At 40.6% G+C, this 16,612-nt stretch overlaps 1 protein-coding gene across 1 annotated transcript in view; it reads left to right on the forward strand.

The window, feature by feature from the left end:
• KAT2B (lysine acetyltransferase 2B) overlaps positions 1–16,612 on the forward strand; it is a gene marked incomplete at its 5' end in the record, with an annotated part of 96,616 nt that overhangs the window by 60,926 nt on the left and 19,078 nt on the right. The window contains 5 exons of the mRNA XM_044912586.1: positions 1,947–2,053; positions 6,134–6,259; positions 8,544–8,680; positions 11,374–11,582; positions 12,634–12,760. Coding sequence (XP_044768521.1) covers positions 1,947–2,053; positions 6,134–6,259; positions 8,544–8,680; positions 11,374–11,582; positions 12,634–12,760 — 706 coding nt within the window. The remainder of the gene's footprint in view (positions 1–1,946; positions 2,054–6,133; positions 6,260–8,543; positions 8,681–11,373; positions 11,583–12,633; positions 12,761–16,612) is intronic.

The raw sequence follows: 16,612 nt of genomic DNA on the forward strand, positions 1-16,612 counted from the left end.
CCTCCCACTGCTGTCAGTCTTTCTGTGATGGGTAAGAAACATACTAAAATGTTTTAAAACGTAAGGTAATGGTGGCTTGCTTGGAAGTAGAAGTGACTCATGCAGTTTCTATAAACCATGAATTAAACTATCGTGTGCGGCTAGGTACTCATTCAAATGGTACCTTGTTCTTAAATCTGAGGTTTAATTTGAACAGCAAGTAAGACGATCCCTAGGGCCTTTCCCCATCTATTTTCACTTCCACAACACAAACCTCTCCCACCCCTGAAACCATTTAAAATCTTGCAGGCATTGATAAGCGAGAAAAATTGTGGTACTTTTAGTGATAGGGATAATGGTGATGATGATGATACAGATCCTTGATCCATTGTCCAAAATCTTGATACTGATATTTCAAAATTCAAGATTTAAAGTATTTTGTAGAGGTAATATAACACTTATATATCAGAGCTCTAGGGGTAGGGGCAATCCCCCTAAATCAAATCCACTTGTAATTGTAAAAACTATAAATAGTTTTATATATGTTCAGGTTAGATTGTTGCCAAATGGGTTATGGAAAATCTTTTTTTAAGAGCTTTTGGAGTTCAGAATTTCAAGTGAGGATAGTGGACTCATCATATTCAACCTTTATTACATCATTGCAGCGTGAACTTTGTGAGGGCAAGATGGTTGTTTTGTTCACTCTGTCTTCACAGCACCTAACACAGTCCCTGGCACAGGGTAGATGTCCAACCAGTATTTGTTGAATGGATGAATGGAGCCACTTACGTGGGGTCAGGCACCATTTTATGCATGAACATTAGCTTATTTCTCATTATGACCCTATGCAGGAATTACTGTTGATATTTCTGTTTTATGGAATAGGAATCTGAGAAAGAGGAAAGCTAAGAATTTCTTCCAAGGATCACAGAAATTAAGTGGTGAGCTTGGCCAATGGATTCTAGAGCCCAAGCTCTTAGCCATTTTTTTATATTCCTCCACTAGAATTAATGTGCCTTAAAAAGAGGCTTGTAGGAAGGTATTCCAGTACCAGATGTGTAGATTTGTGTTGGTATTTTAATCATAGTTCTTCAATTTTGGTGTACATAAGTCTAAGGTACCTCATCAAAATTTAGTTACCCAGGCCTGTTCTCATGGACTCCGATTGAGTAAGCCCAGGTAGGGCTTAGCTATCTATATTTCTAACAAGATCTATCTCCAGGTCATTTCTGTGGGGGGCCCCCAAACTTTGAGATCCATTTGGTTTATAACATGACAAGAAGTATAACATAGTAATCAGTCACATTCTAATCCTAGCCCTGCAATTTACTAATTGTGGAACTTTGTGCTAGTTATATAATATCTGTGCTTTAAGTTTTTTCTTCTGTAAAATGGGTATAATAATGGATTCCATTTCATAGGTTTGTTAGGAAGATCACCTGAGTGAATAATACATCAAACACTTAGAACAGGGTTTGTCTGTAAGAGTTATATATGTCTGACAATAAAAATAAAATATGTCACTCATTGGGTTGATGTGAGGATTCGATAAGAAGTTTATAGAATAGTGCAGACACATGGCAAGCACTTGATAACTATTAGCTATTGCGATGGATAATGACAATGGTAATGACAGCTACGTAGATGGTGGAAATCTTGCTCTGAGACTGAGGAATGCTCAGTGGAATGCATTCCTACTGATAGAACACTCTGTGCAGTCTATGTTGTGTCAGTCCGTGCAGAATCAAAAGAGAGTAAATTTGTAGAAATGAATTTCTTTATTTGAATATACTGGGAGCATCCACAAATCATCAATTGAATCATAATTCACAAGCGTATTTCTGAGTTGAACGTGAGATGCTGATGGTGGGGTGCTTGCCACAGATGGTTAGGGCTTTCATCCCTCTGGTAATAGTTTTTTTTATTATTTTTTTTTATCTTACTGTTGCTTTTACTCTTATGCCTAGGTTTCTGTCCATGTTAGAAGAAGAAGTTTATAGTCAAAATTCTCCTATCTGGGATCAGGATTTTCTCTCAGCCTCTTCCAGAACCAGCCAGCTAGGAATCCAAACAGGTAAATTTCTTTTTGCATAAATTCGAGATCAGGAAGTGTTAGTCACAGCTCACTCTGCATTTATTTGTGTTTTTCATCAAAAAATTGAAGAACAGAGCCAGCAAAAAAATAACACTTTGGCAAGTCTTGCATCTGCATCTCTGTTAATGAGGAGAGCAGGTGCAAATCAGTTAAAACCACTCCCCCTTGTACTGTTGGGTTTGCTTAGCTTGCACATTACGATTTTATATGAGATGTAAAATACCACACAGCTCAGCTCTGTAGTCAAATGCTGGCTCTTTTTTAAAGACACTTAAGGTCTCGGTCCATGGCCAGATATGCCCAGGAATCAATTCTTGGTTTGCTTTCTGAATCTGTGATGTCTGTTGGTGCATCAAGTTACGCTCATGGATGAAGGTAGGGTGGTGAGTGGAGAAGAGCAGGCTTGATTCTCCGGTCATGAGGTACTTCCCAGTGGGGCCAGAGCACCCTTGGCATTGCCTTGAGTGGCATCAGCTGGTATTTTATGATGAAGGAAGAGACTTGTGACTTCTGGAGTCACACTGATCCCAGAGAGAGGATCTGAATTGCTGCCTTTAACACTAGAAGACTCTGGAGAAGTTTAGCAAGAGATGCCAAAGCAGTCATTTATATGTGGCCATGGGGAAAGAGAATGCAGAATTTTGATGTCAGAGTTTTTAGTATATCTAGCTCAGTGTGTAGTATTTTTGCCTCCAGCAAAAAAAAATTTTACACACAGTAGAAGTCACCTTCTTGAGTATATGGTTCTGTGAATTTTGACAAACACATGCAGTTGTATAACCACTAGTACCATCAAAATACAGAACAGTGGCTTCACCCCAGGAAACTCCTTTGTAACCCTCTGTAGTCCATTCATTGCTCTACTTCCAGCCTTGGCAACCACTGATTTGTTTTTTGTTCCTGGAGTCTGCCTTTTCTAGAATGTCATATGAATGGAATCATATGGTACACCGTTTTCTGAGTCTGACTTCTTTCACTCAGCATAATGCATTTGAGAAGGTGATTAGAATTTTTTTTTTTTCGGGGTGCCTGGGTGGCTCAGTCGTTAGGCGTCTGCCTTCAGCTCACGTCATGGTCCCAGGGTCCTGGGATCGAGCCCCGCATCGAGCTCCCTGCTCGGCAGGAGGCTTGCTTCTCCCTCTCCCACTCCCCTGCTTGTGTTCCCTCTCTCGCTGTCAAATAAATAAAATATTAAAAATAAATAAATAAATAAAATTTTTTTTCATCTAGAGCCCAAGTTTGGATGTAAACATAATTAAATCCCTATAAAGCAGAGTACTTAGGGAATGAGGTAGTTTGGTTTGGATCAGATCCTTTTTGTTTGAACTCTTGTTTTTACAGACTTGAGTTTTAGTGTTTACAGGGCATATTCTCTGTGGTGGCTGGGCATATTCTCTGCATTGCTCTCTCTGTCCCCGTGCTGTTCACTTTATCTTTGTCTTTATCTCATCTGATTTTCAAACGGCATCTCTCCCACAAACCCTTTCCTTATTCTTCCCATGCCTTCCAGCAGGGACTGATCTCTTTTCTTCCAGACTTTCACAGAACCTTGAATATATCTATCTTTGGTTCTCTAACTTGGTTGCCCAGTGGCGTCACCCGGGGTGATTTAAAATAATGTTGATTTCTGAGGCTTTTCTCGAGAGAGTGATATAATTGGTCTTGCCTGGACATTGAGACTTTTTAAAAGCTGCCCGGGTGATTGTGATGTGCAGCAATATTTGAGAAGTGCTGTGTCATACAGCACTTAACTCATGCTATCCTAACCCTGTTTTTCTTTAAGTCTTCTGTCTCCTCTGAGTGTGAGTCCAGGGTGGTGAGAGACTGTTTTGCCGCAATAATAATAATAATAACATACATCCATTAAGTGCTTGCCTATGAAGTCTGCTTCATATTAAAGCCTTAGCACAAACCCTGAGAAGTTGGTATTATTGTCCCCTTTATGTAGATGAGAAATAGAGACTGAGAGAGGAGCACCAAGTTGGCCCACATCAGAGCTGTGGAATTCCTTAACTGCTTCCCTGTAGGAAGAGCCAGACTCTGGCCAGTAGCACGTGCCACTGCTTTGGTGTGTGCTACAGACGTGCAGGCCGATGCTTGTGGGAGGAATGAGTGAAGAACACAGCTTCCTCCTACGGGCAGGGAGACACCAAAGCTGACAACCAGAGTTGACAACAGGGTCAACTTCGTTCTTTTCTGGAGGGCCTTCCCGAGAGGATTCCTCTCTTTGTGAAAACTTCCCTTGACCCTTGCCTGCTCAAAATGCCTCCCAGTCTGTTCAGCTTCCAGTGCATTCTGTGCCTTAGCGCAGGATGGAGAAGGTGGGCCAACGCCCACCTGACTCTCGGGATTCCACATTTGTTTCTGTGACTAAGGTTGTAACCCGGTTGAGCTGTATTGTCCTCTTTAGTATTACCCAAAGCTGTCAGAAGCAGGCTGCCTTCTCCTGTTCTCCTGTAATTGCAGTGTTTCTCTGGGGGGAAAGAAGAGTGTAATCATCTACTTAATTGGCATGTCTACACAGCTCTGCAGCTGTGATACATGACATTCATAAGGATGGCTCGCAAGTTGTGCAAGATACTCAGATGTCTTCAGATGAAGTCACTGGAGCTTCCTCTTTGTGTGGAATCACTCCAGTGTACTTTGAAGTTCAGAAGGCCTGTTTCCTGGAAGCAAAGCCATGTAGCCTGGCACTTGAGTATATTCTGAGCGCTATGGATTGGTGTCTCTCTGTTGCTCCATTAACTTACTCCATCACTTTGTTGGCCGTTCGGAACGTCCTCTGGGGACTGAACTGTGGCTGCATGGAAACTTAGTTGAACATTCTCTCTGGGCATCTGGCTGCACTGCCGTACTCTGTCCTGTACGTGACCAGTGCCACTGAGGACGTCTTGTGTCCTTCATCTGCTCTCACCCCACTAGCTAAAATCAGCACACTAGCGAAGCGACCTCCTATTCTTACAATGGCTTTATAAAACAAAACAAAACAGAAAAGTTTTTGATTTGTAGATACTCTCAAACTTACAGAAAAGTTACAAGAATAGGACAAAGAAGTCTTGCATACTGCATAGCCTTTGCCCAGATTCGCTACTTGTTAACATTTGGCCATATTTGCTTTATCTCCTCCTCTCTCTCTTTTTTTTCCCTAAACTATTGGAAAGTTGCAAACATCATGCCCCTTTACTGAGCTCAGTGGTTATCTCCCAAGAACAAGGACATTCTCTTAATTCACAACAGTACAGTTATCAAAATAGGGAATTTAAGCTTGATGCAATATTATTATCTGATCTGTAGACTATTTTCCATTGTGCCTCTTATCTCAAACATGTGGTTTATAGAATTTTTGTGCCCCATCAGGAGGCACATGATGTTGGCCTCTCTCCTTGTTGTCGGGATAAGCTTGATCACTTGGTGACGGGAGTGTTTACGTGATTTCTCCGCTGTAGTGTTACCATTTTTCCTTTTGCAATAAAAAAAGTGTTTTTGTGGAGAGATACTTTGAAATTATCCTGTCTTCATCAAAATTATACTCCCAAGGTTTAGCCTGCACAGAAAATTCTTCCCTGAATCAATTATTATATGCTGGCTGCCCAAATTTTTTGTTGTTGTTTTGTTTTTTCCCTCCCCAACATCCATCATTCCTTCCTTTTTATTTATTGGTATTCTCCTATAAGGAAGACTTCCACCTTCTGCCCACTTATTTATTATTTTATCAATGTGGACTCAGATATCCTTACTGTATTCAATAGGCTATAATCTGTTACTTACTTTATTATCATGCTCACATTGGCCCTATGGCTTTTATTTTATTATTTTAATCAATTTTTAAAAGATTTTATTTTTAAATAATCTCTACACCCAGTGTGGGGCTTGAACTTAAAACCCCAAGATCAAGAGTCCCATGCTCCATCCTCTGAGCCAGGTGCCCCTGCATGGCTTTTATTTTGAAGATGACTTTGTTGTGGTATTGGGCAGGAATGGGATGGTTGCATGTGCATGTGGTTCCTTATTGCCTAAGGAAGGAGTCACCTAATACCTTTTTTTTCTTTTTGGGGCCAGTTATCAGTCCACCTCCTGTAGCTGGGACCATTTCATATAATTCAAACTCATCTTCCCTTGAGCAACCTAATGGAGGGAGCACCAGTCCTTCCTGCAAAGGCTCTTCTGGGCTTGAGGCAAACCCAGGTAAGCTCTTAAGGGGGCATAAGAGAAGGCTATGATTTGCCATAGAAGTTCTGTTATCTGAGGAGTGCCAGAGGTAGATTTACTACAATTTGTGCACATCCAGGATTTTAATGGCTGGAAATCACTTTAAGCTGTATTGGTTAGTTATTCCTATGTAACAAAGCAACCAAAAATGCAGAGTCTTAAAACCATAATCATTTATTATCATAGCTCACTCATTCTGTGTTTCCTGGAAGGTGGCTGATCTCAGCCAATCTCATTCAGTCTTTGCTAGGCTTGCTCATGAGTCTACCTGTTGACCTGGGGCTCTGTCCTGGGCTTGGCTAGAACACTTAAGCTGGAGCATCTCTGTTCCATATATTTCTCATCCTCCTCCTGGGATCACTGGGCTTCTTTTCTTTTTTCTTGGGGCAGAGTATGTCCTTCTTACGATGGTAGAAGCGCCAGAGAACAAGTAGAAATACATACAGTTTCTTGAAGCCTAGACTCAGAACTGGTATACCATCACTCCTGCCTTATTTTGTCATCTAAGGCCAATTACATGGTCAAACTCAGAGTCAAGGGGTGGAGAAATGTACTTCACTTCTTTTGTAAGAACCACAAAGTCACATGGCAGAGTGTGGATACCAGGAGGGTAAAGAATTTGGCCACTAATGTAATCAGTCATGCAGGCAAAAAAACATGTCTTAATCCTACAGGCATTTCACAGTTATAGAATGTTTGGAAGGTTGCATTTCTGTCCACGGGCTTGACATCAAACAAATCTGGGATATGACCAAAGTTTGACATTAAAGAAGTGGCATAAAAGAGGGAAAGAAGAAAATTTTAAGTGTAGGACCACATATTTAATGTATGTGCCACCATTTACTCTCTGTTACTTCCAAGGGAGACATCACTGATCAGTCCCAAAACTCTTTGCCAGTGAGCTTGGATGTAGCCTCAGATACTTTCTTATCATAACACTATTAGCAATTTATCACGTTTGGGGCATATTAGTTATAAACCTCAGCTACAGAATAAGTAGTTCATAGCATTACTCTTGGGGAATTGTGGAACTTGAAGGCTTCTTGGTCAAATGACTGAAAATATTCTCACCTTTAATAACAACTAAAAAAGTTATAAAAACAAGAACTCAACAAAAGCCATTTAGTAAGTGACACATAATGTTTATGGAAGCATCTCATGTAGACAAGATACTTTACCTTGTTCTGTTCCTTTAACTAAAGATGGTGAGAATGATCTATGGAAATGTGCTTAGTGGGATTCAGACATGAGGAATAATTAGATTTGAACACCTAATAAATTTTAATTATAAAAATAAATACATATTATGACAAGGAAAAAAAAAGAAAGGAAAAGCCAAGCATGATAGTAGAAAGGACAAAAAGCCACCATGTAATCTAAGGAGAAAAATGGGAGAAAGTTTTGTCTTTGCATGGCCTTTCCCAGCATGTGACATGTTGAGAATGGCCCAGCTCACTTTCTGAGGTATCATTTTATGGCAAAAAAGCATTGTGAGAGGAAAAAAGGGTTATTTTATAATGAAAAAATTAAATTCACTGGCAAAATGAAACATTTCATTTGTGTATTTCAAATATATATAGACATATATATAATATATCTATACATACACACACGTACACATACATGAAAGAGATTCGACAGAACCACAAAGAGAAATAACTTAATCAACCAATAGTTGAAGGCTTGAAGCAACATTTCTGAGTAATTCATAGTTCAAGTGGACAAAGCTATCGTTAAGGATATAGAAGCCCTGAAAACACAATCAGTAAGCTTAATCTAATGGATGTACGGAGATCATTACTCCTAAAGTCAGAAAATACACATTATTTTCAAGAAGACACAACACATTTACACATAATTGGTAGTATTTTACATTCTAAGGTAAGATTCAGAAATTTTTGATGTTTTATCATATGGACCATGTTCTTTGACTGCAAAGGGACTAAATTTAGAGATTAATAACCATGATAACTAAAATCACCCTTGCATTTGCAAATGAACAAATACATGCCTTCATAATTCATATAGCAAGTTAAAAAATTATCATAGAAAATACTCAGAATGGATCTGTGGTTGGCAGTTATTGTGACCTCCTCCCTTCTCTTTCCCGTCTTCCATTGCCACCCTTCCGTGGGTAAATGGAGAGTTGACTTCCATGCCCATCAGTGTTCACAGAAAATTAATTGGATTAGTTGGCATGTATTACCTGCTTTGTGTTTAAGATCATCCATTGTTTGCCCTTTTATTTTGATCATCACAGGAGAAAAGAGGAAAATGAATGACTCTCATGCCTTGGAGGAGGCCAAGAAACCCCGAGTTATGGGGGATATTCCAATGGAATTAATCGACGAGGTCATGTCTACCATCACAGACCCTGCAGCAATGCTTGGACCAGAGGTCAGCAGGGTAAACCAGAGCAGCCCAGCCACCTGGTAGACCCCTTTCATTTTCCTGGCCACTCCAGCTGTTGGAAATGGGGGTGGTATCATTGAGAGATAGCGTGTTAATGCTATCCTGGTTTGCATTTAACCAGGTGGTCAGGGTGTGGAGGGTAAGACAAGCTGGTGGAGATGTGATTCCCTTTGATGAATATCACATTACAGGGAAACATACTAATAATCTCACACAGTTGAAAGCATTCCCACCTCCCTCAGCTCTTTATCTTAAAATATTTAAATCCTCATAAATGTTAGAAACATTTCATGATAGAGAACCATAGTTTCTTTTTTTTTTTTTTTTTAAGGGACCCGGGGATCATGTTATGAGCCGAAGGCAGACACTTAACTGACTGAGCCACCCAGGTTCCCCTGAGATCTATAGTTTCTTTATTTAGATTCACCAATTGTTAACATGTCACACTTGCATTACCTCTGTCTCTCTCTCCTATGAACCATTTGGAACCATTTCAGAATTCAGTATAGATGTCACAACATTTCACCTCTATATTTACTCTTTTACATTACCACAATGTAGTTACCATTATCAGAAAATTCAGCTAGGTTATATTTTCTAATATATGGATTGGCAAACTACAGCCAAATGTGGCCCACTGGCTGTTTTTGTAAATAAAGTATTATTGAAACATATTGTCTTTATCTGCCTTGCACTACAAGAGCAGATTTGAATAATTAAGACAGGTGATCTATGACCTGCAAAGCCTAAAATACTTGTATCTGACCCCTTTATAAGAAAGTTTGCTGACCCCTGGCCTAATGTATAGAGAGCCCGTATCTGAATTCCCCATATAACCTATTATGTCCTTAGAATATTTGTTCCTGTTGTTGAAGGGTCAGCCAGGGATCATGAATTGCATTCAGGTTCTTTCTCATCATCTCTTTAGTCTCCTTCAATCTAGAACAGTTCCCCAGTCCTTTTTTTTTTTTTTTTATGGCAGTGCCGTTGTTGAAGAATCCTGCTCACTAGTTTTGTGTAACAACTCCCTTTTGGATTTGTCTATTTACTCGTGATTGGATTTAAGTAAAGCAGTTTTGGAAAAGTTCTGTTATCTCATTGCATTACATCCAGGGGCAAGGCAGTTTAAGATGTTTCTGGGGCCCCTGGGTGGCTCAGTCAGTTAAGCTCCGGGGTTGTGGGTTCAAGCCCTGTGTTGGGCTCCATGCTGGGCTTGGACCCTACTTTAAAAAAAAAAAAAGACATTTCTGACAGCTTCCAGGAAATGAAGAAATGGCTTGGAGATTATTTTGTAAAGTATCTTTTAAAGTTTTTTTGGTGTGGCTCTGCTACATCAGTTTTTAATTTGTCATGTTTCCTGAGATGTTTATTTTATGGTATTGGGGATAATTCAGAGAACTGGAATGTTTTAAGAGGAATAATCTCATTGTAAGATTATTCTTCCCATTTCCTGTTAGCTATCCAGTCCTGGTATCTAATACTATACCTTTTGCGCACTTGTCTTTCAAGGATTTAGTAACTTCACAGATTAGTTTAGCTCAGTTTTTTTCAGCTGTGAAGGGTGGATGTTATCACACATTTCAAAATTTGTTGGGTGGATTTGATAGTGTATTGGAGTTGGCTTGTACAACATGCACAAGGCAGTTGTTAAATTTTCAAGAATTTTGTAAGCTGGGTGTTAAATATGTTGGTAGCTTGAAATTGACTGCAGTTGCACCTGGTCACCTGGGCAGCCAGCTGCAGACCAGTGGGATGAGCAGGTGCTACCACTTGGGGCTTTTCTTCCCTGGGCAACTGTTGGCTTGAACATTTACCTGCACACCCCTGGGTGGATTAAATAGGGCGGAGAACATAAAGGGCTGGCACAGGGCTGTGCTGCCAGCTGCGGTTGAGAGTGGGTTAGCAGATACCCTCAGAACAGATACCCAACACACTGTCCTCCAGAAAGAGGTGCTAATGCCATAAATGTGACTGTCACTGTTGGGACTGTGATGGGAATTTTGGGGATCGGTCATTCCGAGGCTCCTGTAAAGCTTAGCCAGATGGGATTCCTCCAAACCGGGGGTTAGCACACAGGCCAAATCTGGTCTGTTCTACCACCTCCCTCTTTTAAATAATGTTTTATTGGAACGTTACTACATCTATCTATCTATCTATCTATCTATCTATCTATCTATCTATTTATTTATGAGAGAGAAGATGCATAAGCGGGGGGGGGAGGGGCAGAGGGAGAGAATCCCCAAGCCGACTCCCCACTGAGCACAGAGCCCCATGTGGAGCCCTGAGAGCATGACCTGAGCCAAAATCAAGAGTTAGACACCTAACCAACTGAGCCTCTCAGGCACCGCCCCCCCACCCATTATGTCTGTCTGTGTCTGCTTTCACACTACAACAGCGTTGACTAGTTGCCACAGAGACCTTATATTTACTATATGGCACTTTACAGGAAGGTTTGATGGCTCCTAATCTACGCCAAATATCCATGTACACATACAATAATCTCTCAAAATGCTTAACCTCTCTTTTCCATTTTGTTTTTGTAACTTGTTTATGTTGTTTGGGTCCCTGAAAATCCACAAATGTGTATCTTATTAGAACAAATAAGAGAAGCATGGAGATGTCCCATCCCCATTGTCTTAAGAGAAGAGTTCTGTGTAATTTTTTCCTGTCTCCTGCAGACCAATTTACTGTCAGCACATTCAGCCAGGGACGAAGCAGCAAGGCTGGAAGAGCGCAGGGGTGTGATTGAATTTCACGTGGTCGGCAATTCCCTAAACCAGAAACCCAACAGGAAGATTCTAATGTGGCTAGTCGGTCTCCAGAACGTGTTCTCACACCAGCTGCCCCGGATGCCAAAAGAATACATCACACGGCTTGTCTTTGACCCGTAAGTGGTACTGGGCTCTTCTTTCTTATTTCCTTTTTAAAATGAAAGAGGAACCACTCAGATAGTGGAAGTAAGCCAGAGTCAGCTACTGAATCCTGCTGCCTTTTGTCACGCTGGGGACTACAGAGCTACATCAAGATACTTGCCATGACTAAAAGCAGTAAGATGAATTTTTCAACAATTCATACATTTCTTTGTTAATAATAATGAAGCTCTATATTTTAAGTTGCTGGTGACTGTCCTATGGTTCATTCATTTATAGCAGTGAAGAAATACAAGCACCAAGAAGATGTCCTACTTTTTCATAGTCAAAACATGCTTGAATTTGGCATCATAACTAGGTACCACTGTTGCTGGGTCTTAACTTGGAGGAAAATTATTGGGATATCAGACAGGTACATTTGAAAATCCGTTGCTTTAAATAAAACCCAAACACCAGAAAACCTAAAGTTCTCTTAATTGAATGTACTTGAACGTATATAGCCTAGCAGCCTATGTGGAATGTGATCCCTGCATGTGACAATTCAGAGTGACGCCTGAGACAGAAGTTCCGACAGGATTCTGTAACGCAGGGTTTGGCAGATTGTACGTGTGGATTTTGTATTCTCTTCCATAATGTTTCTGTAATGTTTTGGAGTCAGAGTAAACCTTTCAGAAACATGTCCCACATTTGTCCATGACTTAGTGCTTTCCCTCCAAACGTGTACCGTGGGTCCCTTGGCATTGAGTGTTCCACTGTTCCAGTACCAGTCGGCACCTCCACGCATACTCTGTTCTTTACCTATGAACCTCAGACCCTTCCAAGGCGGCCGGCATTTTGTTGTGACGGAAGCCCCCATGAATGAAGTCTTGTGCAGGCGAGCTTGCTCTAAAAAGTCCACATTAAGAATGTTCTACCGAAATAATGTCTAGATAAAGGAGGCTTCCATAGAAACTCAAGAAAAACACTCCCCTCCTTTCCTGTTTGGTTAATAAGGAACCCCCCCTCTCCCCAAAAGTATTTTTATTTAACCAAAATAGGTAAAACTTTGCCATAATCTTATTGTTTCAGGAAACACAAAACCCTTGCCCTAATTAAAGATGGCCGTGTTATTGGTGGTATCTGTTTCCGTATGTTCCCATCCCAAGGATTCACAGAGATTGTTTTCTGTGCTGTAACCTCAAATGAGCAAGTCAAGGTAAGGGTAACCCAAGGTGTTAGAAGAAAAACAGAATGTGGTGCTTCTCACTAAAGCTGCGGAGCCTGGGCAGGTCTGTCTCTCTGTGCCACGTCCACAGAAAGTTTGAAGTGGAGTTCAGGACTTTCTGAGAAGAGTCCTCTTGCTGAAAATGTGCGTGCATGTGTGTGAAGAGAGCAAACGGTTCCACATCCCAATAGGTTAGGTTCTACCAGGGCTTTGTTGGGTCCTGGGGCAAGGTACAAGGACACCACACAGCCCCCAGTGCAACTGGAGGATAGTCTATGACAAGTGAAGGGAGGTTTGAAGATAAATTTCACTGTTCATTGTGAATTTAAACGTGCACACGCATACACACACACAGCTGGTGACACTGACCCAGCAGAAAGGATACGGTGAGATGTGGGTTACATGACTTAGGTGGCTTACATTTAAGAAAGATGTCTTATGGCTGTGTCCTTAAAAGGCGGTCTAGGGCTAAAGAAATCCTATAAAGGAAGTCATGAAAAATTTGAATCAATTTATGATTTAGTTTTAGAAGTATTCATGCAGGGTTTGGAATGTGGGGTTTTTTTCGTATGTGTGTGCGTCTGTGTGTCTACTTGACCTTCCCAGTTGTCCTTGTCACTGGTCCCTTCGTCCCCGGGAGCTAGGCTGTTCCACTGCAGCTGCAGCTGGTGTTGCAGTAGGACTGGAATAAAGTGTGGACTCTCCGTCGGCAGAAAGACCTCTGGTCTTGTGTCTCTTGTGTTTTCTGCTCTGCTGCCGCTTTTAGGAAAACAGAACCAGGAAAAATGTCTTCAAACTATTACTCATTTGGTATTTTGGGAAGCCTAAGTAGTGTCATGCAGAACCAGGGCAAACGGTGGAAAGATAAGTAGCTCAGGATTAGGTAGCTGCTGAGAAAAATGACCGGAAAGCCTAAGGTAGTGTTACCTAATGAAATATAATGCGACGTACGAATGGGAGCCATGCGTGTAATTTTAACTTTTCTAGGAGCTACGTTAAAAAAAAAAAAGGAAATGGGCAAAGTTAATTTTGAAAACCTGTTTTATTTTACCCACCGTATCCAGAGAGGTGTCACTGCCTCAGCAGGTACTCCGTCAGGGCACAGAGGATTACTAATGAGACATTTTATACTGTTTTGTCTTCAGTCTCTGGAGTGTAGGGTGTGTTTTACACTTCAGCACATCTCAGCTTGAACTAGCCACGTTTCCGGCACTCACTGGGCACACGTGGCCAGCGCTCCCGTATTGGGCAGTGCAGGCCTAGGGACAGGGTCGCCTTCTCCAGCTGCAGAGAACCGGTGCCGTTTACAAAAGCCGACAGGAAGTCACTGGAAGGAATCCTTCTCTGCCTGAGGGCAACGGCCAGTGCTGTGGGTACTTTTGTGTTCGTTAACAGCTTTACTCGACCCACCGCCTGTTAACGCTGCTGTGATTTCTTTTCACAAAGCACAAAATGGGCCTTTTTGTCTTTGACTCATAGTACTGAGCATCAAAGGATAGACGTTTGGAACCCATCAGTCATACCTCTGTCATTCTGACCGGGGAAGGCGGGGGCCCAGGTTTGCTTGAAACGGACATCTGGCGCTTTTGCACGACATTCTGACAGTGTGTCTTTAGATGGTGCTGTTGCTGTGCTTATCACTATTTTATTTTTCCCTAGCCTGAGTGAGAAGTAGTTCAAGTATCCAGAGTTTAGAAGCTTCCTTAGAAGGAAAATTTGTTTGGCTTTTCCTAGGGAGAGGGAGCTGGCCCATATGTCTTTGGTTTATAATTCCAGAAAAAGGTGGCAAAATTTCTGTTTTCAGAGAAAGCTACACCAAGGTGGACTTGGACACTTTTAGGGATACCGGAGGAAAACTAACGGTATTTAATATGAATTGGGTGCTTTGTCTTACTACTTCCCAGACGGGCAATTGATTTTTTTTCCCCCAAACCATGTAATTTTCTAAAGACTTACAGGAGGGTGGCCAAACATGACAAACCAAGTAGGAATCCTAGAACTAGAAAAAAGCCACGTTTTTGTAAATGATGTGAAACTGTAGTTCTAGAAAATGAAGATTAGTCTTTCACAACTGAATAGAACGGGTAAGTTTGATGAAAGCCGGTGCTGGCACCTATTTGGGAAAAAACCTCAAGTTCGTAAGTGGAGGTCTTAGATTTTTATTTAATATGTTAAAAATCTCGGCTAAATGATACTTCCAAATTTGCATCCACTCATTTCAGAGAAGCAGGCTTACATATAAATTCCTCTGATGCTTTAAATAAGGTTTGTATGTGAATTTATCTTGCTCAAAGCACGCACAAGATGAATGACATTTCAGAATTTACTTGAAAAGCTCATCACCCAGTTTTAGAATTATCTTGTCATTTAAGAACTATTTGGATTTGAAATTGGGCAAATTTAAAGTTACATAACTAATATTTATATATCATAATAAATGTGTATTTTTTATTTTTTTTTAAAGATTTTATTTATCTGATAGCGTGAGCAAGGGGGAGGAGGAGGGGCAGAAGGAGAGGGAGAAGCAGACTCTGCTTCAGTGCGTATATGTGGTTATTTAAATTTATATTTAGATCAGTTAAAGTTAAATAAAATTCGAAATTCAGTTCCTTATTTACACAAGTACTCAATAGCCACACGTGACTAATGGCTACCATATTGGATAGCATAGATAAAAAACATTTCCATCATTGCAGAAATTTCTGTTAGTGCTGATATAGAGCTATTTTACCCTTTTTCCATAGTATCTCATAATATGGAAGCACCATAATTTATATAATCATTCCCTCTTGAAGACATTTATGTTTATTTACACTTATTTTTCTGTCACAAACAGTGCTCTCTTTGGAAATGTTTTTCTGGACAGTGAGAAGTGAAATTGATGCAGGATTGAATATGGTCTGTCTAAATTAAAAAAAAATATTTCCAGTTTGCCCTTCTCAGTGGGTTTACCGATTTACACCTTCACCCATGGTTTTGGAGGGTACTGTTTCTCCTGTCTTTACTGAAACTGGCTGGGTGCCATCAACCTTAAAGATGGTTGCATACTGTTGACTGCAGGGTTGCGTTTCTTGATGGAGTGCTCTAATTACTGTTGAGGTCAAGCATCTTATGTATTTTTATTGGTTATATTTACTGCTTGTTCCTGGCCTTTGACAGTTTTTCTTTTAGGCTGTCTTTCTTTTTTGTACTGATCCCATAGAAGCTATTAAATCTTTGTAATATGTGTTACAACTATGCCCTCTCAATTTGTCATTCGTCTTTTGTTTATGGTATCTTAAATTGCTTATAATAACTATAAGGAGTTTTAAAATTTAAAATAATCTACTTAATAATCAGTTCTTTATGTTTTTGCATTTTGTATTTTTTTTAGGAAGCCTTTTTGTACCCTTAGGTTATAAACCCACTTTCCTGTATCTTTTTATAATACTTTTGTATGGGTTTATTTTTCTTTACATTTAGATTTCCAGTCCGTCTTCTTAACCTTGTTTTCCATTTGACAAATTCTTCTTTTTTTTTAATTTTGTTTATTTATTTGAAAGAGAAAGTGTGCATGCACGCACACGCACGAGAGAGAGAGAGAGAGGGCGCGAGCGTGTGAGAGAGCATGAGCGTGAGCGCATGAGCTGGGTAAGGGGCGGAGGGAGAAGCTGACTCCCTGCTGAGCAGGGAGCCCTATGTGGGACCCGATCCCAGGACTCCGGGATCATGACCTGAGCCAAAGGCAGATGCTCAACCAGCTGAGCCACCAGGCGCCCCTTGACAAACTCTTCTTAAGGCCTAGCTTAAACATGTTCTTTTCCTTCTATACCCTCCTCCTTCCCCCTCTTAATTATCTTAAAG

Source organism: Neomonachus schauinslandi, chromosome 1 (genome assembly GCF_002201575.2).
Source record: "Neomonachus schauinslandi chromosome 1, ASM220157v2, whole genome shotgun sequence".
NCBI lineage: Eukaryota > Metazoa > Chordata > Mammalia > Carnivora > Phocidae > Neomonachus > Neomonachus schauinslandi.